General features: G+C 36.1%; 1 protein-coding gene across 5 annotated transcripts in view; it reads left to right on the forward strand.

Moving 5' to 3' along the window:
• The window catches only part of MAN2A1 (mannosidase alpha class 2A member 1), a 119,850-nt gene that overhangs the window by 21,827 nt on the left and 71,430 nt on the right, over window positions 1–26,593 (forward strand). For all 5 annotated transcript variants that reach the window (XM_054810943.1, XM_054810945.1, XM_054810944.1 and 2 more), the window contains 7 exons: window positions 812–956; window positions 10,885–11,056; window positions 12,769–12,896; window positions 14,453–14,626; window positions 16,977–17,163; window positions 23,061–23,238; window positions 26,356–26,558. In XM_054810943.1, coding sequence (XP_054666918.1) covers window positions 812–956; window positions 10,885–11,056; window positions 12,769–12,896; window positions 14,453–14,626; window positions 16,977–17,163; window positions 23,061–23,238; window positions 26,356–26,558 — 1,187 coding nt within the window. The remainder of the gene's footprint in view (window positions 1–811; window positions 957–10,884; window positions 11,057–12,768; window positions 12,897–14,452; window positions 14,627–16,976; window positions 17,164–23,060; window positions 23,239–26,355; window positions 26,559–26,593) is intronic.

Genomic DNA, 26,593 nt, shown 5'->3' on the forward strand with positions numbered 1-26,593 from the left:
TTTTAAAACTACAGTACCAGTAGAAGGCTTGTCAAGATGATAGTTCATGTTTGCCTTCTTTCCTAAAAGCAGACCAGAGCATTAAAAAAAAAAGAAAAAGTTGGATATGGTAACTTTGGTCTAAACTCACGTTAGAAGATTCTCTTTGAAGCTATCTGGTGGTATCTAAATTTCATAGGAACTTGTTAAAATAACTCTAGAGTTGCTTTATTTACATGAAACTTTCTTATTTGTGTTGACAAGTGAAATATGTCCTTCCTTGTATAATTAGTGTACTGGGCAACTCTAAATATATAAGGAACTTTGTTGCAGCAATTGGCTATAGTTCTGAACATTTTTCCTTGATAGTTCCTTTCAGTTCCCTTTCGTGAGTTTGACTTTAGCCTCAATTTCTCTCATCTCGTCATCCCTTCTTACTGCTTGCTTAGTTTGTCCTCTTCATCTTCTGCACTGCCCTATTTGGTGTATCGTGATGTTCTGTATAATCCTCTCCCTAACCTCCTTCCCTAATGCCATTGTGAGCTGTCATAATTTTTGTGACTTAAGGCTCTTATTTCTACCATTTATCTAACCAATTTCAGTTTCCTCAGAACAGGACCTGCCAAATGCTCCTCTTCCTGCCAGCTGTGTCTTGGGTGTTCTAGTATGACTTGAATCTTGCTCTCATTTGTCAGTTTTCTATTTGTTTGACACTTCCTCTCCCTGTGGAATGAACAAGCTGATCCATTTTTTTGGTGAAAACAGCTTTGGTTTTTAATAGCAGAACTGTTTTTTTGAATTCATGTTTTATATTCCTGTTACTCTTTTTTAGATGTTGGATGTCTATGACATTCTTCCTTTCGATAATCCAGATGGTGGTGTGTGGAAACAAGGATTCGATATCACATACAATGAAAATGAATGGGACAGTGAACCGCTTCAAGTTTTTGTTGTGCCTCACTCACATAATGACCCAGGTAATATTTTAACTGTATTGATTTGGGTACCTTATTTTGAAATAAGAAATATATTGCCATTTCTGTTAATTTGGGGTTTTTTGAAGCATACTACTTAATATGTCAGATTTAAGTCTAGCAAGGCAGTTAAGCACATGTATAATTCAAGTGTCATTGACTTCAAGTGGCCACTGTTATGATAAAAGTTGTACATGTACTTATTTATTAACTGGAGTAGAACTTCAGTGTTGATATTGGAAGGTAATATGGATTGTCTGTATTCACCCTGTTGGTGACCCAGTCAGTTTATTCATTGCTGCATTAAATATGGCCTGTTCTTATTTTGACTTTTTGAACTGTCATAGATATTTAACCCTCAGCCTGTGCCAAAGAGGTGTGCTTTTTGGAAGATGCGACAATGGCAAGTCTGAGGTTTTTGACTGTAATGCTTTCTTTACTGTTTTGTGCACACCCCTGCCCCCATCCTACAGTGGGATAATATCAAGTGTGGATTTAAACTGAAACCTAGGCATGCTTACATAATTCCACTTCTTCCTCCTAAGTGGATGTTTGCTGTGTAATAAATAAAATGGAGAAGTGACACTTTATTTTGAAATGATTGTAAAATACACCAAAAAGCAGTGAATTATACTGCTGTAGTGTATTCCTGGTACATGTACACTGACCATGAGAGGCTGGTGAAGCTGCTTGTTATTGTGGAAAGCCACAGTTTCAGTGATTTTAAACTTTACTACTGTCTCTAACAATTTAATTTTTGTAAAGTACTGTGGATCTGAGTGAAGTAAGATACAGCAGTTTGAACATAAGTGACTTTTATTTGCACTTATCTAGCGTTTTCAAAGAAAATGAACACTGGAATTTGGAGGGACTGTATTTTCCAGTTATGACAGCTAAAATAACAAAGTATGGATATAGTAAGAATATTCAGAGAAAATAATCACAGTATAAACTTTGATGTGCCTTTTTGTAGAACTGTCTTTAAACCCGTGTCCATTTATTTCCTCTCTGGTTGTTGGTCTTTTCAAAACTTTCCTAGAAAGAAGCAACACTCTGTACAGTCATTTAATGAATCTGAAACAATCCTAAAGGAATGTACAGAACTTCTAAATCTCTTAGTTCTTGTTAGAATGGGGTTTGGAGTTTACCTCCCTCCTTTCTTTCTGCTGAAGCTGGTAGGATCTTATCCTCATTGGGGGAAGACAGTTGGCATCCTGCTAGAGGCCCGTTGGCTAGTGTCACATCTGTCCTCCTGAGATGAGTTTAGCTGGACTGAGCAAAGACCGCCTACACAGTGCAGGCTGAGGTAGCTCTACAGGAGCACGAGGCCTGGAAGCTGCAGGGGAACGTCCAGGGGGAAGCTGAGAAGAGCTTTGCAGAAACTTCACCAGTGTCCATTCAAGCCATGAGGTTCGGTAGGGACCCATTGTTCTGGCGCTGACTTTTTTTGTTTTTCTCTACAGGCTCTTTTTCTGCAAGTTCTAGTAATTTTGGTTTTATCTTTTTAAAAAAATTATTTTATTTTTATTTTATTTACATTCCTTCTGTAACTGTCTTCCGAAACACAATACATTGGGCTAATTTCCTCTGTGGTGCCTGGCCTGTCTCATCAGTACTCCATGCAGAACTGAACGGTTTCTGTTGCCATTCTGGAAGAACTCTTTGGAGCTAACCTGTAGCTTTCTGACCTCCAGCCTTCTGCTTTCTTCTTCACATGCCTCCTATAATAACCTGTGCTAGATTTTCACAGCCAACACCTTTTCTGTGTCTGACAAACTTTGGTGTTGGATGTCTTAATCTAGTGTTTGGTTCATCTTGCAGCACCAGTGGCACACTGAGCACTTGTATTCTAAGGAATTTGAATATTGGGGTTACTGGACCTCTTTTCACATCAAGATTATTTTGATAGATACTAACATCTGTCACTACAAATTACATTCTCCCTCACTGTGTGCCAAGCAAGGCATACAGTCTTGAGGCTGCTGTTGACTCAGTTGGCCAATAGCAAAGGCTATCAATATCAGGTTATGCTGGAGGAGGCTTCATTAGACTTTCCAGATTTTTAGGTATGTGTCTTTTGGGGCTAGTAGACTGAATAGCTCTGTATTGCTCCTATGAGAAGGGACCCAGAAATAGTGGAATTGTTGGGAAGAAGGACACATCTCTTATTAGGATGGCAAGTTACTAAGCTCACTCAGTGAGGAAGGTCTTGAGCTTCATTATGTGTTTGCCATGATGATTGAAATATGTCTTCATATATATGATTGATTATGCCTTCTTTTGGAAGGTCAGAGGATAACAAGGGTTTTATCCAGGTCCAAAGACCCTCTCTATGTATGGCATCCTTCTCTGTGAGATTTGGGTTCTTGGTGTGTGTTTTAAAAAACCCAACCAAACAGCAAAAAACCTCACCCCAAAAACCCCAACCACACACCCCCCCAACCACAAAACAAACAAAAACCCAGAAGCGCCAGGTAAAAACTAACAACACTACCAAAACCACCAAACAACACCCCCCCACACTCCCCCAAAAAATAACCAACCAAAAACCCCCATCATCCCACCCTCTCCAAGAAAGAATTTTGTGTCACCATAATTAATAAATTTCTAAGACAGATAAAGCATAGATACTGCTCTACAACCAGAGGTGGCATCACCACCTTTTCCTGTTTAATTTTTTGTGTTATGAATCATGGAATTTCCTGTACTTTCCCAGTAGGAGTCTTCTATTTACCTAGGAAATATGTTTGTGATGTATCTGTCTATTCTTTGATTTTACATCTGAATAATGTGTCTTGGTGCACTTGAGAGCTCCATTTAATGAAGTTTAATTTGATTCTATTTTGCCCTCTTCCAAACATAGAGGTGTGGGCCATAATGAACTCGGCTTCAGAGATGGATTTTTACTAGCATTCAGATATCTATCTTAGAGGGAGTCACTCATTAAATCTATAGTAATGTACTTGTTCTTCCAGCTCTCTGAAATGAGTCCTCTCTGTGGCTGTCCCGTCAATAATCGGGTTTGAAGAGTTCTGTGAAGTTACGAGAGCTGTCTCTCATCTTTCTGTTGCAAATTTTTTCCTGCACAGGTTATTCCAAAGGACTTGCCTGAAGTCTTAATGGTGTTGCCTTATTCACTTTTGATAGCTGACTTTCTTACTGCTGTCTAGTTTTGGTTCCTAAAGTTGTCCTCCTTAATACCTAAGTTCTTCATGCCTTCACTGTAAAATTATATCTGTCCTTCTACCAGCAGCAACTAAAATCAAGAAATATGCATACAATCTAAATATTTCCCAGCTTGTTCAGGCTCCTCAGCTGATACCAAGTAGAGTTAAACTGATATGTAATCCTGGTAAATGCAAACTGCTCCATCACCACAGGTGATAGTGTGAGACTAGTTATTGTTTGCTTTTACAAAGTGTTATAGAAGTTTCCTGACTTGGTACTCCTTTTGGTAAGGGCATTTCTGTGGAATTGTCTGCAGTATGAAACTGCATGTTAATAAGCACTTGAAAGGAGGAAAAATTATCTATAACAGAGATCTGAAATTGCTTGTATAGCTAATGGCTACATTGTTCCTCTCCCAAAAAGGATTAAAAGGCATGGTGCAAAGGAAATGCCTTCTGGCAAAAAATATTAAGGTATACTGGACCTATAGTGTAACAATATATGGGAAAAATATTTACCAAGATATGGGGTCAATAAAGATATAACTATATTAACTGCAGAAGCTTTAAATTCTCATTATATTTTATATTTTATCATCTGAGGCTACTTTGTCTTTAACTTTTCACATAACCATTTATGCTAGTGAGAATCTGTAGCTCAAAGGCAAAGAAACTGCCTTGAAACAGAATCTGTAGGGAAAGAGGTGGTCTTAGGTTCCATGTTCTGTTTTGAGGGATGACTTAGGTGCTGATGTTCTGAAACACTTTGTGTTGCTAAATCTGGGTTAACTGCTTCCATGTGAATTCAGCCAGGACTACAAACTTGGGGTCTCTATGCTTCTCCCTTCAGTAGCTCATATATTAACTGTTATTGGGAAATCAGATATATGAATGAGTAGCCTTTACACTTTTGATCAGTGGCAGGCATAATTGTCTTTTAGTTGCTGGCAGCTGATGAAGATTTGAGCACTTCAGTAGTGTGTCTGATTTGACAGGGTACTCATCCAGTGCAGATTAATCTCAAGCCATGGAGCGATGTTCAGTTTACAAATAGCTGTGTTGTGTGAGGTTATAGCAATTGCAGATGGGTGGCATTTCTTTCTGAGTAGATTAATGAGCAATTGTATAACCTGTTGTGCTGGCAGAGCGCTTCTGTTAGCTCTCGTGCTTCAACAGCAGTTTCATGTGACTGCCTGAAGTGGATTAACCAGCTGAACTCCAGAGGGGAGAACCCTGCTGAGGGACAGCGATGTTGTCAACCAGGACAAGTGGACCTGAAAGATGATGTTCGGATATGACCTGAGGGGTCAGAAGGCACCTCTAGCATTTATTGCTCTGTGGACAGTGGTGATTTTGGTAGTGTCTTCTCATTAAGTTATTTAAGAATTGAGACTTGTGAGCTTTGTAACATATGCGTGTGTACCAGATCAGAATATTTTATTGCTGAATATGGTTGTTACATACCTAGTACAAGCAGCACTTAAGTGGAATTGAAAGAGACTAAAATAGACTTTCCTTCCCCGCTCCCCCAATTTCTACCTAAGTAAAAATGTATGTGAAATTGTATATGCACATATGTCAGGTCTAAATGCTACTTTTTAATACTTCATTAATTATCTATAACATTCATAACTTTATCTTACTAACACTCATATTAACCCCTTTTTATTATTTAAGTCAGTCTCCATTTCTCAGGAGGAAATTTTATAGCCCTATGAAGTTAATTGCAATGTAAGATAAAAGAGAAGTTAAGCATTAAAATTTGATGCTGTTAATACACTGTGGAATTTTAGGTTTGTTTTCTGTTGACCAGATGGGGATCTGGTTTTCAGGTGACTTCTTTGCTTTCCTGATATGTTTGGAACACAGATTTAGACTATTATCTGACACACCAAAATACAACAACAGGTTAGTATATAGCTGAAGCAGAAAAAAAAAATGCTAGTTGAGTGACATCTGAAAACTTTACATTTAAAAGTTTCAGACTGTAAATTGAAAGGTCACTGAGTAATATGTTTGTATTGTGGTTTATTAGAAAGATAAGAAGATCACAGTCACTGCTATTTGTCTAGAAATTGTTTTCCTTTTTATAAACACCAATAGTGTGTGGTGTTTTCTCAAAAAAAAAAAGAACTATGAAGGCTATGTAAAGACTAAAAAATATACATTGAATGGTGAACACCTAATTCTTATATTGTAGAGGAAGATGAAATCTAGGAATAGAATGGGAAACTGGGCAGCTCACAAGTTCTTCTTGACATGCTGGATTACAGAAATCTGAGTTGTATTCCTGGCTGACTTCTCAATATTTCTGTGGTTGCATATGAGGTGGTAGGGAGTGAGAGAGCTTTTTCTTTTTCCTTTGAGTGGGAGAAAACAACAAAAAAACATACACAAAGAAAATCCAGGGCAGTTCCATTGAAAATTGACACGACTGTTACAGAGAGCACAGTTTTAATTCCTGATCAGTAGAAATCTTCTTCCCATCTTAGTTATGAGGGCAACAGATTTAATATGTACAAAGCAGAAATAGACTTTGCATTGCGTAAGCCTAACACATAAAAAGTGTAATTTTTGAAGCACCTCATGGTTCATGACAGATTTTACTTATGGTGAAATGTGGAATCATTTGTGGTTTTAGCTATGCTTATGAAATTAAATGTGATACATATGAAATAATTCTTGTGGTCCATTGAGCAGAGATCTTTTACAAGTTAAAGTATGCCATCGGAAAAGTAAATACACTGTTGTAACTTTTTAATGTTGATGTCTCTGCTTCTGCCTAAATGACTTCATTTCAGAGAATATTTTTGGGGAACAAGGGGCTCATCTTCTATTTATCTTTTTGTGAATCAGAACGAATGTTTCAACACAGGGATGTTCCAGGTGGCTTTCTGTCTTATACTACGTCTTATGCTTATACTATGTCAAATAGAAAAATAAAAAATAATCTTAGACTGCTTTTAGTTTTAATTTTTAGATAGCCTTACTGGAGAGACATCGTGTTTCTCAAGGTTTCTTTCACAGTCTTGGCCAATACACCAGTCATCTTTATTGAAAAGATAGGTTTTTTTGGTGAAATCAGCACCGTTTTGTCAGAAACATCTGTAAAATATCAACTTGTATATATGCTCTATTTAGTTTTGACATCATAGAATGATGATGCAAGATTTCTAAATTTAAAAATTTATATGTATTTTCTATACCTTAAAATAAGGGAAATTTTTTTATTGCTGAATCTACAAAAGAGCTAACACTAAATTCTTTCCATGTGTAATCATACTTAATAAAATGTAAGTTAAAACTTAGCTTTTGGATTTGTTTCTAGTATTTGCATTATTGTCATTATTGTGTGCCTGTGTACGATCAGTTAAACATCTGCTTAGGTTCTCCAAAACCTTCATAAGAACTCATGGCTACATGTCTGTTAATTTTTTTTTAATTATTTTTAAGAAAAACTTTTACCATTGTGGTATCACATCTGATGTGGAACATGGATGTAATTAAGAACTAAGATACCCTCTTTCAGCTTATGATTCTTTTTTACTTCCTTAGCTATCAAAACAGTTACTTACTTGTGTAAGTTAATTGAAAATTAAGCATAACTGTAAAAAAAAATTACATAAGTTTTTTACATTTACAGGTGTACATCTTAAAAATCCAAGAACTGAAGTTCCACTAATTTAGTTGCAAAGAGAGTGCTTTTACTTTCTGGAAAGCTATATAATGCTAGCTGAAATTTAATTGTTGTATTTAATTCTGCCATAAAATTAATAAATTACTCAAGTTTCTTAAGTTGCAAGAAGCAGTACTGAGATGTGAATTCTAGACTCAGTGAAATTAATTATGATACACTGTGAAGTAAATCACAGATGCAAACTGCCTTCAAAAAAGGAATTAATCTAACAAGAGTAGTATTCCAGACATTCACTAGATATGCCTCTTCATTAGAACAGATTTCATGAGAAACTAGAAATTTTTTTAAGGACACATTTCCTCTTAAACATTGGAGGGTTACTTATGGTAGTAAGCAATTGAAAAGTCTTTTTTGTTTCATTTCAACAGTTAATTTTAAACCAAAATATAAAAGAAATACATATGTAAAAACCAAAACAAAACCCAAATAAAAACCAAACCAACATCCTTGAAGATACATGTAAGCAGTGCTCAGGCACTCTTAGTAGTAATGATTTCATGTTTCCAAAGTTGATTTGTGATTCTTGTCATGATCAAATTGTAAAGTGCTTTTACTTAATTAGATTACTTTTTGAATAATGCTAATTTGTCAACTTCTGATTTTGTCCTGAAACTTTCCTGTATCTCTACAACTGTGTCTTAACTGTGCTAACACACAAAAATACCTTTCTTCAGTGCAAGGAGCCGATAGAGCTTCAAGAAGGAAATTGGGCTGGAAAGTGTAGACAGGAGTAGTGGCAAACCAGTTCATGAAATGCTTTAGGATTTTTTGCAGCATTTACATTTGGACATGATTTTTTGAGTCTCCTGTTGACCCAAGAAAATTTACATTAACAAAGTGGGGAAAAAACTGAAAAAACAGACAACTGCAAGATGACGATAAATCTTGAGGGGGAGGGAGGGGAAATCAAGTTTCCACACTTTTGAGGGCAAACATGAGTGAGGCAATCAAAAGGCAAGCAGCTTAACAGTGTGTACCCTCTATTGTAATCACATGTACTGGCAGAAAATGAAAATAGCTGGCAAAGTCCTGAATGCTTACTAAGTCAAGACTAGCATAATGACAACAAAGACAGTATTACTTTTTCTCTGGTTTACATTTTTATATTGACAAAGGTCCTTATGTAGATTTAAACCAACGAATGTTATTTTGCTGATATTACCATATTTAGTTTTGGTAATTGCAGCTTTAAACTGTTGCACTTTTTCCATATGTATTGAAAGTTTCCTTCTTTCCAGATCCAAATACACTGGTAAACGTTTTCTTTCAACTTGGCAATAAATTTTTAGTTTACTGTCACAATATTTTCTTATGCCAGCTGACTTGTCCTGTAGCTCTGTGCTTCTTTATTTAGGTTGGTTTATTAAGTTTTTCAAGAATGTTTAAGACAACTAATTCAGTGTAAGTTTGCTTTTATTGCTGCAGTGTAAAAATATGCTAAAATAGTTTATTATTATGATATATTCCTGTATAGGAAAAACATACGATGGTTTTAGTTCGTTCTCCATTAGTTGTGTCCTAGCGTGTTATTATCTCTTGCAGAAGAAATTCCTGGTAAGAAGCTATAAAGATGTAGTCTGCTACATGTGGATGATGTGTAAATATCAGTAAACTGTTTCTTTGATTTGTTGAAAAGCAAATGAGCATTGAAGAAGATTAATTGGTTATGTGATCGCAATTCTTTCAGTGAAAGCTTCCATTAAAAAAAACTTACTAAAATAGACAGAGATCACAAGAAATTTTGATTACAAGCAGCACGAAAGGAAAATAAATTCAGCTTATTCATTGCTTTTCTGTTTTCAGTCTTAGTGAAATTTTTGTGTAATACTAATTCACTGTCAACTTTTTTGTATTAAGCTGTTTCCATCCCTCTAAAGAAAGTATGTTTTAAGTTTAGACTTTAAGTCCTAATATTAACTATCTTGACAAAATATATTTTCCTCCTTTAAGATAGATTAGATTACAGTGTTCTATCTGTACAGAAACTTCTATCAGATGTGATGCTGATGATTATTCTAGATGCTAAACATCTGTTTAAAAAAAAAAATTAGCTAGCACTTTTCCTCTGGAGTGTTATAGTTTTATTTCCTCATTTGCAAAGTTAAAAGTGAGGGTTTTGGGAATTTGTGGTATTTTTGTTTCTGAATACTTTATTAAAATTTGACCCTTACAAAGTTAAGAATGCAACCTGGAAGTAGTGTGACCAACGTAAGAGCGTGCCAGTGTCTAATGGCTATTCCTAATTACAGGATTCTTTATTTGAAATATAATTAAGAATTTGAATTGAACTGGAAAAGAATGTACACATTGTCAAATTACATTAGCTCTGCATTTCTACCTAAGATGAATGTAATTTATTTTTATCCTTAAAATAAAATATATCCTTTTTGAATCAATATTCAGACTCTATTCAATAATGAAGTAGTTTTATTAGACTTAAAAATGATTTTTTAATACTAAAATTTTCTGCATTTATATAGCTGCCTTGAAACAATATTATCTTTTTCCAGAGCAGCCTAATCTTGTATCTTCTTGTAAGCAGACTGGCATTATGCTAGAATGGCAGTGCTTTATGACTTGAAAGAAGAGATAAGACATTGAGGAAAAGATTAAGGGGTGTTGGGGGTGGTACTTGGGAATAGGGCTTGGGCTTGGGCTGGGAAAATGATCTGTTAGTAGATGCTAGAGTCCTCCTGATATGAGAGCTAAAGAAACGTAGTGGAAGTTATCGAGGAAGATCAATTTGAATATATGTACATCTTCCTTTTCAACTACTTAATTTGTGCTTAAATTTAAAAAAAAAAATCCACAATTTTTTAAATCTGTGTATTCTGTTTATCAAAGTAGAAAGCCTAATATTGTGTGTGCGTGTATATATATATATTTAGGAAATAAACCATCTAAACTTTGTAAAAAGAAACTCCTGAAGACTTTAGCACTTTGAACTGTCCACAGCATGTAAAGTTCAGCTTTTTAAGAAAATGCTTCATTTGACTTTTTGTAGGGAGTGGGAAGAAGGCAAGTCTCTAAGACTGTTGAAAGCAACTGAAATTTTGTATTGTCTTAGGTTGGCTGAAGACTTTTGATGATTACTTCAGAGATCAGACACAGCATATTTTAAATAATATGGTTATAAAACTGCTAGAAGACAACCGGAGGAAATTTATGTGGTCTGAGATTTCTTACTTTTCAAAATGGTGGGATGTAATAGATAGCCAAAAAAAGGATGCCGTTAAAAGGTTTGTACACTGAACTATTTCTTATCTTCTATGTGGTATGTTCTGAGACTTTGTGTATTTGACTACAGTGTAAACTTGATTTCCCTTGTTGCAATGCAGAATTGCTAGAATAATTGACTACTGAAGTTCTGATTTTTTTGAGCTTGGTTAATTTTTTTTTTTTCAGTTACAAAATAAGAATCCATTTAGAGAAGTGAAGCCAAATTAGTGAGTTGCTGAAAAAATTCACTAAAAGTTTCCATGTACAACCATGAAGGTGTCATTCAAATTGTGATGATGTTGTGATTATAAACTTTATTGAAGTCATATTTAAGTATTGGCAATGGAGGAAAAATAATTTTTCATATTAGCTATTTATGTATGGTAATTTTTTCTTCAACTTTAACACAATTATGAAATGAGATTTTTTGTTTTTAAATATGTGCAATGTTATAAATATGCAAATGCTTATATGGTAAAGTAGTACATACTCTACACCATTGCTCTTCTCAGTTCTTTTTAAAATCACAAGTCAAAATGTAATACAGAAGTAAAGGTTTGCCTAGACATTGAGAAAAGAAAGCACGCTGCTTGGATAAACCTGAAGTAAGGATCTAGTTTGGAGTTTTCAAAAAGGGCTTTTTTTGCTATGGTTTGGTGGGTTTTTTGGTTTTGTTTTGTTTTTTCACTTTGCTTTAAGACAGGATCCAACAGTTCGTAGCTCATCTGTGTGATGCCCTCTTTCTCATGCCCCCCTTCAAGATGCACAGGTTGCAGTATACATTGTAAGGCTATGAGAGCCTCACAGCTGCAGAGGCTAGGTAATGCTGGAAATCTTGGGAATGACAACAGAAGAGAATACATGAGTGTTAAAGCAGAGCTGGGTTTTTCTGAGGTTATAAAGATCCCTTGGAACACAATAAACAGTAAATAATAGTCAGTAGGGGACTGTGTCCTTTAGGGGAATCAGGTATTGGTTAAACTGCTGTAAGACTTTAGAAGCTGCACTGGAGATTTATTTTTGCTGTATGCTTTTCATTATTTTTATGGGTATTATCTATAATGTGACTAAGTTTTGATAAGTTTACTGTATTTCTTGAATTCATTAAACATTTATATGCTACTGTACAGTATAAGTGCTGAAATTATGTTATTTAACTGTAGGGACCACCTTATGCTGGAAGCATGATCATTATGTTCACTGATATCTTAATAGAGAGATAGGATCATCCCGTGATCTGTATCAGGAAGGCATTTTAATGAGTGAGATGATCTGAAGCCTTTATAGATAAATAAACTTCAAAGCTCCTTCAGGTCTCTATAGCAGTAGAAAGAATGGTAGATCAAAAATGGGGAGATATTGGTAGTGCTTGAAATGTGCTATGTCTAGGCATCTCCCTCAATCGGCCTTCTGTCCCATTGCACATGCACTTTTATTTTTATAATCTATGCAGGAAATAGCTTTCTTCCTGATTTAAAAAAAATCAAATATTATGGCACATGCAGTAGAGCTGGTAGTTTTCGTTGCACAGAGGCATTAAAAATTTCACTGTTCATCTATTAATTTTTTCCCCATTTAATTAAAAAAATGTAGTCTAGTGATGGAAATAGCACAAGCAATTTAGATTTTGGCATCATGTCCCTGGTAGATACCTATTGGGTATTCAGAAATTTATTTTTAAGAGTATATTTTTCATATGCAAGATTCTGAAAACAGTTTATGCATTTTTCAGGTTAATAAAAGATGGACAATTTGAAATAGTAACAGGAGGATGGGTCATGCCTGATGAAGCCTCTCCTCATTATTTTGCTTTAATTGATCAACTGATAGAAGGACATCAATGGCTAGAAAAGAACCTTGGTATGTAGCTTGATCTAAAATTTAACTGTGTAAATACAGGAAGCTTTTTTTGTATTTCTGAGGTGCTTAGAAGTGGTGCTTAGACCACTTACTGGAACTTATAGAATTTAATCTAGTATTTGCAATTACTGTTTCCAGATAGGAGTTCCTGTATGCAGTGTATTTAAACAATTCTATGTCTTAACATTTTGTCTTGATCAATGAAAGATGTTCATAGTATATTAGCGTAAAAAGGTATAACACTAGATCATGCTGAATTGTAGATGGCGTGTTTCTGGTATCACAGTTTCCGGTTGCCATTTCTGTATTTTGAAAATTATGAGAAAGCCCTTAAAATGACTTAAAAATTGATATTCCTTTCATGTGTTTGGATCCATTCTGCAGGCTCTGTATTCCTTAGGTTCTCTTATGTAAGGCTTTCAAAAAAGTAAATACAAAATTTAGTAGTAGTTGTTGTAGCAGTAGTAGTGGTAGTAGTTATAAAACCTAAACCCATTGTAATCTTAGAACTGTTCATATTTAAAAAAAACAAACAAACAAAAAAAAAACAAAAAGGAGGGGGGCAACTTATTCATTTTTGAAAATTTGAGAAATTACTGACTTCAGTAACATTAGTTGACCTGTTTTGGTAGCTTTGGGAGGTTTTTTTTGTTTGGTTCTATAAGTAGACATAATGTTCCATAAGCAGAGATAACCATTTTTATATAGAAAATATATGTACAGTGATTTTAATAATAAGTTAACATTACTTCATCCAATTAACTGAAATTATTTTGGAAAGCTGTTTCAGTATGAAACACAGCTTGACATAATTATGAGGTGGTGGGGGGAGGGAAGGCCTAATAAGAGTAATGCATTCCCTACTGGTTTTTTGGTAAGACACTAAAAATATGCCTAAGGAACCAAGTTGAAGAATCAGTTAAACAAGAGTTAGATATAGCTTCTTTATTTGCTAGTATAAAGTTCAGTCAAAAGACAGTATTAATCAACATGATTCTAATGATTGCCAGGCAAATAAATAAAAAGAATAGTTACAAAGCCAACATTATTTAAATTAATGTGAAAATTCAACAATTCATCAATCCACCTCCATCCGTTTATTTTCTTTCAACTTTCCTTTCCAATTGTAACATCTGTCAACTACTTCAGATGAAAAAGGAGGTACATTTCATTATGATTCCATGTAAAATTGTTTAAAACACAATTGAAATCATGTAACAACATAGATTACTATGTTTTTATGCAGCTAGAATGCTTTGCCTCTAAGATATTTGATTTTTTGTTTTGTTTTGTTGGTGTGTTTTTTTGTGTTTGGTTTTGTTTGTTTGTTTTTGTTTTGGTTGTTTGGGGGTTTTTTGTTAACTGTTAGTCTGTTTAATTCTAGCTTTTTAATTCCAGGGTGTGGTCTGAAGGAGGCTTAATACTCAGCTGTATATTTTAATTTGTCTTCCTGGTAATTTTATCTTCAGTGCTGTGATTTGTATTATATTGGTATAGCTTTCTTTGAGTGAAAAGTAAAACTTTCTTTCCTTTTTACTTTTTTCTTTTGTCAACAGGAGTAAAACCAAAGTCTGGTTGGGCAATTGATCCTTTTGGGCATTCACCAACAATGGCCTACCTTCTGAAACGCACAGGATTTTCCAATATGCTTATACAGAGAGTTCATTACTCAGTTAAAAAACATTTTGCAACACAGAAGACACTAGAATTTTTTTGGAGACAGAATTGGGGTATGTATTTTTCCTTTATGTCAATTTATTTTGTTAATTTACAAAGCTAAAATATGGAGAGAACTTGAATAAATACTATGGGGAATCTTTACAGAACAGGTAGTTTAGAGAAGTTAGTCTAAACTTGAAAATTTTAGACTAGCAGTTCTGTTAAAAAAAAAAGTCTTTCATGTAGGTTAAGTTTTGGGGTTTTTGGGGGGGGGGTGGGTTTTTTTTTTTTTTTAGTAGTAGAAAGGGAATGTGAGTGCCTGTGTGTTACGAAAGGGGTTAAATATAAAACCTATATTATTGTCATTGTTTCTCTGATCTTCCTTGTTCTTCACTTTCCTTTGTGCTTTTACTTTCTCTTATTTCTCTTCTCCCACGTTCCTTACAAGTATATATAAAATAATTAAATGGGATGGGATAATCTTTTTCTCACCTCTTTATTTTCTTCCTCCTACTCCTACTACATGGAAGTAAAGTGGAGGAGAAGAAACATTTTTAGAGAAAAAAAGATCAAAATTGAATATTTGAAGGTGGAGATACCAGTCTTGTTTATGCTCTTACTAAGGAAAAAACTTTCAAGCAACCAGTTTTCCTCATCTGGTGTGAAAAATTAGTGTCATTAGTTACAGTAGCTTTCAGTGGACTCAAAATTTGTAGGTTATCTTTAGTCAGAAAACCAGATTAAAAACATTTTACCATTTTAATTTGCAATGAAATTATCACCTAAAACCTTATTCTTAGAATAAATATAATTGCTTTTTGATATTATTTATACAATAGAGAGTATGAATGTTTTCTTAGGTAATGTAGTAATCATACCTTAGCAAACTATAGATGAATGTACTTTTCTAGAAGAATATTTTGTTTTGCTTTGTACCGTATCAACATTCCAGTAAACTGTATGATGAATGTATGTGGTTGAGGTTTTGGTCTTTCTGGCTTTTAAAGTGAGCTAATATGTCGGTCCTTTATCAATACAGGGTCAAATAGACATATTTAGTACTTACTATTAAAAGGTGGTGGTAATCTTGAAGCTTTTTAGTTCCTCTGTGTTTTTAATCTGAAATAGTAGGAAGGAGGGTATTCAGAGAAAGCGATCTGCTGCACAAGTTAGCTTGACTTGAGGAAAACATACCACTGTGAAAGAATTTATCAGATATTGACACTTAACAGATTTTTCTTTGGACTTTAGTGTATGCCAGTGTACAGAATACTTAATTGACAGGCCTTTTTCCTAAATAGTTGCATACGTCAATCACATGTATGATATGGTCTAGTGTTTGGGCTTCCAAAGAAGACTTTTCAAAACAGATCACATATCAGAGATCACTGCACACTTATCTGGCATGATATGTAGACATGGTACCTGAGATAAAGAGAACTCCTGTGGTTGAAAAGTAAATGCATATGTTTCTGGAATAGTACCTTCTTAGTAGTAATAGGTTGCAGTAAAATAGGAGTTTTTAAACAAAAGGTCTGGATTGGAACTGTGAAGACTTATGCTGTTAAGGTTTTGAAGAGTATTTTCATATGTATTGTTGACATACTTAGAAGCCAGGTTCTGTGGCACATCTACAGCATTCATCCCATTTTTTCAGCATAAAATTACTTTAAGTCATTAGTGCTGGAAATAGGTAATCAGCACTTAGGGGTTTACCAGATGAGTAAAATTAAGGTTCTCTTAAGTTTCATGAGAACTTCAAGTTCTCTTTAAGTTTTGAAAGGCCTTCTTTTGAGACTTGACAAAATGTGTGTAGATCTCTGCTCCCGGTGGGTTGAACTTTAGGGAATGGACTGACTAGACGGAAAAGTTAGGATTGCAAAGATGGTCTCAGAAGTGCGTAGAGTCTATCTACAAGTACATAGAATTGTACAGTGAATGTATTGAAGTTATGTGTTAAGAAATTAAGATGTTGCTAAAATGAACCAATTCAAATGTTCTAATGAGGGTAATGAGCACTGAGTGGTTGGGTTTTGGGTTTGGGGGTTTTTTGGTGGGTTTTTTTATTTGGTTGTGTTTGATTCACTTGAAGTATAAAAGACATGTTTAGTTCACCTCTTGAAATTCTGGAAATAATGAGATTTATTTGGGTTTAAAAAAACTCTTAACATTTTGTTCCTGACTTTCCAAGTTAGCTAGTGCTTGATTGGAACATTCCAATCTTGGTTGTATCTCTTTTTTAGCCTCATTATATGTAAGGTGCGTACAAAGGTAGACTCCAGGTATGAATATCCAAAGCAAGGAATTGTCTTGATCTTACGTTTTTAATACAATTCTTGGACTAAGAACATGGAACTGATTTAGTTTTGGCAAATCTGAGAGCGTTTATTTTAAAGGTATGCTGTATCTATTTAATTCCAGATTTGGGATCCAGTACAGATATCCTTTGTCATATGATGCCTTTCTATAGCTATGATGTTCCTCATACTTGTGGTCCAGATCCAAAAATCTGCTGCCAGTTTGATTTCAAACGTCTCCCTGGAGGAAGAGTAAGCTGTCCATGGAGAGTTCCACCAGAAGCCATTCATGCTGGAAATGTTCAACACAGGTATGGTTTTTACATATTCTGCAATGTAATAACTTTAAAAAAAAAAAAAATTTATGCTGGTCAGAAATAATATGTAGCATAGCTTGGTGAATTTATAAAGTTCTTAAAATAAACTTGTCGTAGGAAAATAATACCTATTACTTAACCTAGGGTTTGCTCATAAGTTCAGAACATAATTGACAGTTGTAATTAAGGTAGATGCATTAAATTTTTTTCTTTTCCATTCATAATACATGAGTCTGTTACTATCTCTGAATGCTAGGCAGAACATTGTTATCTGCCTGATTATAGTTGTGTTACTGGTTTACTGTAGTTTTTGTGGATTTTATGAATAGACAGTGATCTGTCTCCTACCAGTGGAAGACTTCAGGGACAGCATGGTGTTAGCATGCTGTAACTGCAAACAGCAAGATATTTTCCATGGTATATCCTTGAAAACTGCAATCTGTGGCCTAGGTTTCTTGAAGTGGACGCTTTAAGTGAATGTGAGTCCTATGTCTTACATGTCTGGGGGGTGGGGGTGGGAAATCATATTAACCTCAATTTTTGTTTTTCAAATAGAAACACTGTGTTGTTTTGCCATGGATAAGAATCAAATTTACAGTTTTACAAAACTACTTTTCAATTTTGTAAGGAAAAAAAAAAAAAAGGGCGTGAAGGGGGAAGATAGAAATGCTAAAGGTTTTTCCAGAAAAAGATTGTATTCTATGGTCCCATTACTATATTTACGCCTTCAAACCATCCCCAAGTTCAAGAGTTAGAAATTTAGGTGGGTGTTTACAATTGTTGTGAAATTTTTAGTATAACAAATGTATTAAGGATAGCAGGGTGACCTTTTGGTTCTCATCTTGATGCTGGAGTTTTGAAGTGACAATGTGTTGATGATGCGTTAGTTGTCTGCATGCCCTTTTTCAGGGTATAAATTTTCCCAAGTATCTTGAAAACTTCCCTTTGTAAGTAAAATTCAATTACAAAATTTTATCGAAGATAAAACCAAAATAAAACAGAATACTTCACAATTGTCATATTTTAAGGTAGAAATTGGAATCATAGGAAAAAGTAATTTTCTTTAGAAGTAGAAAAATGAAAGCTGAAGGTGGCAGGAGAACAGTAGAGCTAATAGGAGAATCATTGACACACATAGTGCTTATCAAATGTGAAGGAAAGCTCATGTGTATAAATCAAAGTTGTAAAAAGAAAAGTCTTGAATATATATCCCAATTAGCTGAGACAAGTATTTATAGAAGAGTAACAGCTTGTTTAACAAATACCTGGAACATACAGGCTATAAATATAATGTAGAGAGCCTGCTCAGAATGCTTTTTAAGGTTTTAGGTTTTTATTTAGATCTTAAATTATCCCTGCACTTCTAAGATGCAACCTTAGCCTAACAACCTAACTTCAACCTTGTAAAAGACATGGTTCTTTTACCATGTCATATGAAATCAAAGATTACAAGAAATGGGGCAGATATGTGTGGTGGGTTGACCCTGGCTGGAGGCCAGGTGCCCACCAGAGCTGCTTTATCACTCCCCCTCCTTAACTAGACAGCAGAGAAAAGGTGTAACGCAAGGCTTGTGGGTTGAGATAACAACAGGGAGAGATCACTCGCCAATTAGTGTCACAGGCAAAACAGACTGAACTTAGAGGAAAATTCATCTAACTTATTACCAAGCAAAATAGAGTAGAGCAATGAGAAATAAAATCAAATCTTAAAACACCTCCCTCCACCCCTCCCTTCTTCCTGGGCTCAACTTCACTCCTGGTTGATACCTATTCTCCCCGCAGCAGCTCGGGGGACGGGGAATGGGGGTTACAGCCAGTTCATCACACATTGTTACTGCTGCTCCTTCCTCTTCAGGGGGAGGACTCCTCACACTCTGCCCCTGCTCCAGCGTGGGATCGCTCCCACAGGAGACAGTCCTCCACCAATTTCTCCAACGTGAGTCCTTCCCATGGGCTGCAGTTCTTCACCAACTGTGCCAGTGTGGGTCCCTCCCACGGGGTGCAGACCTTCAGGACCAGACTGCTCCAACGTGGGTCCCCCACGTGGTCACAAGTCCTGCCAGCAAACCTGCTCTGGCGTGGGCTCCTCTCTCCACAGGGCCACAGGTCCTGCCAGAAGCTTGCTCCAGCATGGGCTTCCCACGGGGTCACAGCCTCCTTTGGGGTCATCCACCTGCTCTGGTATGGGGTCCTCCACAGGCTGCAGGGGAATCTCTGCTCCAGCGCCTGGAGCACCTCCTCCCCCTCCTTCTGTACTGACCTTGGTGTCTGCAGAGTTCTTACATCTTCTCACTCCTCTCTCTGGCTGCAAAAGTTTTCCGAGGTTGGTTTTCTTCCTTCTTAAATGTGTTATCACAGAGGCATTACCACTGCTGCTGATTGGCTCGGCCTTGGCCAGTGGTGGGTCCGTCTTGGAGCCGGCTGGCATTGGCTCTGTCAGACATGGGGGAAGCTTCTAGCAGCTTCTCACAGAAGCAACCCCCGTAGCCCCCCTGTTACCAAAACCTTGCCATGCAAACCAAGCAGTATGTAGTGAACATATGATCAAGTTGAAGAGATCATCATCTCCATATTGTCTCTAAAATCTTTTGCATCAGCTTTTGGTAGATAGAAACAGTTTTGGTGTCTAACAGGGACTTAAACCAGTAGTATGGTAGATAATACCTCAGGGAAACATAAAACTAACAGATGGTCTTTGAGTTGGGAGTCTGGATTACTTACGTTTGGAACACTCGATAGAAAATAGGAACCATACTTTCAGAGTGTAGTTTCAAATAAATCCACTAAAACATAGGAAGTGGTCTTTTGCTGGAGAATGCTAAAAACACTACTTGTATTTTATGAAAAAGAAAAAGCTGAAATATAGTAGGCAACCAAAACCTTCTCTGATCTGACCTCTCTAACAACACAAGTTTTACAGTTGTTATGATGAGATGTATGAGATCCAGAAGTAATTGGAAAATCTATCTTTACATCATAAGCTTTCCAAGGTTAAAGGTTTGTAGCACTCTAATCTGTCTCTCATCTCTGATTGATTTGGTTTTTATGACTGGAAAAATACAGGAGATCTACACTACATGGATCTGAAAAAAGTATTTGATACACACTTGATTAATTTAAGGCAAGGTTTAGATCACTGAGCTTTCTTCAATGCTAAAGCTGCAACAAAATTAATAAAACACAGATCTTGAATAGTCAGCTGAGACTGTTTCTTTGATTTCAATACTATCATGGCCGTACATATATACTAAAGAGATATTGAATTGAAAACTTAAAACTAGTAGCTGTTGGATTTATCATTGCCTTGCCACTTTAATTGTGATTTGGTAGGAAGGAATGAAACAGCAGCTGAATTGAAAGCCTGTACTTGTTTAATTACACTTCATAACAGCTTAGGTTATAGAGATTGCTGTGGCACTTGCTTTGTTTTGCAGCTGCATCTTTATCCATATGTTTGAATGCTGAAGTTCTAGCTTTTCACATTAGCAAGAAAAAACAGCTGTTATTTTTTTTCTTCTTGAATAGGAATGAGTTGTTTTGGTGTAGGAAGCATAGCTTGTTTTGGTGTATGGCTCTCCCTCCCACACATGGAAATACGAAAGTGTCTGTAATACAAGTTACATGCTTCAGAGAAGTAGAAAATGGACTTTCCCCTTCACCCCCTACTGTTCAAGAACACTTCAGCTTTTTTCTTTTTATGGTTGGTCACATTGCATGGCATGCAACTGATGTTCAGACTGAGTCCCTAATGCTTCATGTGCTGTATGGGCCGAAGTAGTAGGGACTGTGAAGCAATGACCACTGTCAAACCTGTCACATAGGGCTTGCTATAGCTGCTGCAAAACTTCTTGTGATTCCCACAGACTCTTGATGGCTACTAGTCTTTCTCCTTTGACATATGAAGGGGCAAAACCAGCCATGTTAATTGTTAAGAGGATATAACTGACTTGAGAAATCTCATTTTTCTTTGGCGTTTTTGCAATTGAAACTGGTTTGCAATGGAGGAAGATCCTGCTGCCCCCTTAAACACTTAATAATCCTACAGTTGTGAGTACTTTGAAGAAAGAGAGAACAGCAACACTGATGAATTTTGCAGTAGATTTGGAAAGAAACTAGAGGAGGACTTTGAAGAGAGATGTCAAAGTCAAATATCCTGTTAACGGAAGTCTTATATTTTTCAAGAGGCTCTAAAATAAAGTATGTTTCCAGCTGTAGGCTGTGAGTGGAAAATCTGAGTTAGGCTGGCTTCTTAGAAGGTTGAATTACAAAGTCTTGTGTTATGGCAATTGTTCTGTTAGTTCTGTGGAGAGGAAGTCTGTATGTTTAAATCTGCAGCCTGTTGAAAGTCACAGAAAACATTGATTCAAGCATAAATACTTGGTAATCTGAACTATAAACCAAACTATAGATGAGCGGGGTGGGGTGTGGAAGCCATTAGTTGGGGCTATTCTAGTCTCAGCAGAACTATGTAGATCCTTAACTGAAGATGATGTTGTGCCCTTTTTTCTCCATCCAGAGCATAGTCAGACCTTGTGTTTACTCAATACTTTTATAATCTGATAAACAAATAAACCCTGACTTGCTGGTCAAAGAAATATGAGTTTCAAATATATTGGACTAGTATTCTCACATAAATGTTTATATAACAAATCTTCAAGAGCATGAGTTGGAACACTTCCATCATTGGAAGTGTTCAAGGCCAGGTTGGATGGGCCTTTGAGCAACCTGGTCTAGTTGAGGGTGTCCCTGCCCATGGCAGGGGGGTTGGAACTAGAAGATCTTTGAGGTCCCTTCCAGCCCAAACCATTCTATGATGCTATGATTTATTAAAAAGACATGTAGAAACAAAAAGCTCACTGGAATCTGGATTTTGCTGCTATTTGCTCTGTAAAACGTTGTCATTTATATTCCTGTTTTATTAAATATGTAGCTGTTGTTTATACTCCCTACTAAAATTATTTCCGTAACTTTAGAGAGGATCAGCATCTAATGATTTGATAGTGATTGTGGTTGTAAGGGGGAAAGGGGGGAAATGGGCCTTTTCAGTAACCCAGACATTAGGCTTGTAACTTTTAATACATTACTGCTTGATGACAGAACTTGTCTTTTACCCATCAAAGAGTTAGTAGGTGCCAAAGGATAATTTGACTGCCTTTTTTCTATGTGTGCATGTGTGGGGTTTTTGTTTGTGTGGTTTTTTTGTTTTTTTTTTTTTTGTAAAGGCCAAAAGCAGAAAAGCAGTGGGTTTAATTTTTCAGGACATGTGCTTACTTAAAGCTTAAGAGGGCTGGCTCTAAGACAGGTAAGAACCTGGCTGAAGGGGAACAGTGATTGTTAATAGTGAGCTTCTGCCAGATGTTGGGGGGGTTGTTTTGCTTTGTTGTTGGTTTTTGGGGGTTTTTTTGCAAGCCTGGAGTTCCTCAAAGATTAATTTATGGGCAGTTTTTTCTGTCAAGGACATGAAGATATGAAGCAAAGTATCCAAGAGAATTACCAGAGGGGATGAGAAGAGCTTTCTTATTATTGTAAATAAGGGCTGGAGAGGATTAGGATTGTTATCTAAATATGAAGGAGGTAAACATAATTTAAACTGAAGGTTAGTTTTGGCACAGGAACAAATTGATGCAGACTGACTTACTGTTTGAGATGGAGCTTGATAAGCTTATCGAAGGATTTAATTAGCATAGTGTTTGCAACAATAGTAGGTTGAATGTGGTGTCCCAGTGGGGGGAATTGCATCCAGCTTTTTTTGTTACAAAATGAGATAACGGAGTTTTGTATGTCTTGTTTAGGATCACCTTAATGCTCAACTTGATATCTAAGAACGGTTTTGTCAAATGCTGACCTTTATTCTCTTTTCTAAATTTTTTTTTTTCTTTTTTTCCCTCAAGGGCTTGGATGATTTTAGATCAATACAGAAAGAAGTCAAAGCTTTTCCGTACTAAGGTTCTGTTGGCTCCACTAGGGGATGATTTCCGATATGCTGAGAGCTCAGAATGGGATCAGCAGTTCCAGAATTATCAAAAGCTGTTTGATTATATGAATTCTCATCCTGAGTGGCATGTTAAGGTAAATACAATGCTGTTTCTGGTTTGTGGACAAAACAATATTTCTCAGTATTTTGAGATTCTTCATAGAAAAAAGTTGTGGTTTGTTTTGTGGTTTGTTTTTTTTTTTTGAAACTGTGGAGCTTTGTATATTGTTTAACAGCAGATTACATTTTTTTACCTTTACCACCTCCTCTTCCTCCAGAACAAAAACTTTGCTGTTAATAATATCTGCTTGAAAACTATAAATAGTATCTAAACTAGATTATTTTAGAGAACAGCTATTAGGTTTGATTGTTTTCTTAGTACTCTTGTTTTCACAGGCTTCAAGCATTGTTATTTAGTGTTTGCAGGCTTTGTTATTTAAAACTATTGCATTTTCTTATTAGAAGTTCAAGCAAATTTTGTTGCTTTTCTTGGGTCCTCTTGGCTTTATGTCCCAAACCAACCAAACAAAAAATCCAAAGGGGCGCCATTGCTGGCACATGTTGTTGAATACAATAAAAAAATCTAAGAGATTGACCTGGCTACAAAAGGAGTGAAGGTGCTATCACAATTATCAGATGAGATATCACTTTAAATCATGAATTATGTTTGAGTGTTAATATACACATTCATACATTCTAATGTGTAAGCTGAGTACTTTAGAGACTTCTTGCGCTATAGATGTTCTCTGTACTTGGACACCGTTTCATCATCTTTTAGCATGGGAATAAGAAATAGGAGACCACAACCTTGTTTTTTCTTGAGTATCACATGAGAAAACACTATTGCTGCTTTGACGTTAAGGCTTTTTAAACCTGATCTGGTATCTTTCATGTATTGTTTGCGTGTGCATCATTTTGCCTCACTTTTCTTGAGACCTCCTCCCATTCCTTTAATGCAGATTTGAGTAGTGCCTGTAGCACTAACTAACTACTGTTAGTTCTTCCTGCCGACTTCTGGACTTGTGTTCTGCATAAGAAAGATGGTCTTTTGGGATCACAGCTTGTCTGAGAGCTGGATTTTGCATCTGTTTCCTGTAGGTTGTGGGTGACATGTTCTGCACTACTCTCCCTCAGGTCAGCAAGTCTCCCAGGAATTTCTGGATTGAAGTGAGGTTAACTTCTAGCTCTGTGGAGGGAGATGGACCTGGAGTGTACTCCTTTAAATTGTTCTAATCTAAATCTTTTAAATCTAAAGCTTGCTGCTATCACCAGCTTTACGCCCCTCAGAAATGGGTATAGTGTGCAGGTAATTACTCTTTGGATACTAACAGCAGCATACTTTCTGTAGTCTCCATTTCTACTAACCTGGACTGGATGATTTCTTCTCTGGGGCAAAAACTGAAGGCTCTAGCTCTGAGGTCATTCTTCAAGGACCACTCCTGTGCTGAGGCATCTGAAAGGTTCTGCTCGCTCCATTGTCAAGGGCTCTAGGAGTCCACTTCATTAGCCCTGGCTTGTCTATGTGGATTAATGTCTTGGGAATCACCCCAGCCCTTGGGGCCTTCATAGAAGTATCCAACCCTTTTTCTGGTTCCTAATACCCAGACAAAAAGATATGTAATCCTGTGATTCAGCCACTTCATACCTACAGTACTTTGCTCAACTGGAGCCCTGTTGGCACTGGAACATGTCTACTTTTATTTATTTATTTATTTGAATTTTTTTCTTTCTCTCTCTGTTTATGGGATTAGGTGGTTTTTTGCCTGTTTATTGTTTTTTGTTTGGTTGTTTTTTTTTAAACTGGTGTCATTTATCCTTGGAAATATGAGCTTAGGTGGAGAACTTTCACACTCTGCTGCACTTTCCCCAGCAGCCTGTAATTCCACAGGCAAGTAAGAGGTCATGCTCAGCTTCCTAAGAACCTAGACTATATAAAGGAAGAGTTCACATTTCTTTCTTAAGTGCTGAGATGCCTAAGATATTACTACTTGCACAAGGGACTTCCTACTCTGCCTTTCTGATCTTAGAAGAGATTTACTCCTTCAGAGAAATTTGAGATGTTTATCTAGTGAATGTGTCTGTTATCATTGAGATTCTCATGCCAGCAACTATTGTATGGTCCTAAAAACATGTGGTAGATTACTGTAAAAGATACTATTTTGCTCTCAGGAAGTTTAATCTCCCATTTGGAGATCTCCATTACATCTATTATGCATTAATTATTAAGCTGAGACTTTTTATACACCAATAGAAGAGTTTATCAGGTTATTTCACTGTTTCTGCTCACCTGACATTGGAATGGGTGTTCTTCAACTTTCCTGGTTCCTCTGGTGATGTTTTCTTCCTCTGATGTAACGCAGCATACAGAAGGGAGGTCACCTATACCTGATTTCTCTTGGTCCATTGTTTGTTTGGTTTTTTTCTTCCAAATTCAATCTTGTAGGTGTCTATGATAGTGAGGGAAAAAGCAAAGCGTCCTAGAAGTGCCTGATAAGTCAAGGATCACTAATATTGGGATTTCTGTGGCATTATGTCTCTACTTTTCTTCCATAAAAAGTGGCAAGTTATACTGTATCCGCCTTACATATACTTGGATCTTCTGAACGATTTTGAAGAGTGACTCCTGTTTGGTGTTTTTTGAATGTTGAAATAGCATAGCTTTGTTGTCATAGTAATAGTCCTTATATTCCAAGTAACTTTTAAAAGATTTTTACTAAAAGCTTGTTTTCTGGTGTTGTAAATTGTAGCATGCTACTTTCTATACTTGCTGTTAAAATTAATAAAAATAAAAAAACAAAACCGAAGATATGACTTAATTTAAATTTGAAGAATTATCATTATAGTTTATTATGAGGATACTTGTGGTAGTATGCTCTTCTGTGCTGTTCCCACTTCCATTAATTGTTTTTCCACTCTCATTCAAAATCCAGTTTGCTGATTATGCCTTCTTTAACAACATCTCTCAATGCTGGCAAAATGGGCATCAGTTCCTCTCCCTTGTTGAGGCTTCTCTTCTCCAGGCTGAACAACCCCAACTCTATGAAAAGTGTGCAAGGAAATTTTAAAGCTCTTTAAGATAGAATTTCTGCTATATTTCTACTGGAAGACTGGGGTATTTCTGAAATGTATATGAAACCAATTGTATTCAGTCTCTTCATATGTCTAAATAAAGGAAATGGAACTGTATTATAGTAATTTTAATTTTCATTCAGGCCCAGTTTGGAACTTTATCAGATTACTTTGAAGCTCTGCGCAAAGCAAGCAATTTGGGTGAGAAGAGCAGCAATTCATTTTTTCCTGTTTTAAGTGGAGACTTCTTCACCTATGCAGACAGAGATCATCACTATTGGAGCGGATACTTTACATCACGACCCTTCTATAAACGATTAGATAGAGTCCTGGAATCCTACTTACGGTAAATACTGTCATCCAGTAAATTTATAACATATG

Source organism: Grus americana, chromosome Z (genome assembly GCF_028858705.1).
Source record: "Grus americana isolate bGruAme1 chromosome Z, bGruAme1.mat, whole genome shotgun sequence".
Lineage (NCBI taxonomy): Eukaryota > Metazoa > Chordata > Aves > Gruiformes > Gruidae > Grus > Grus americana.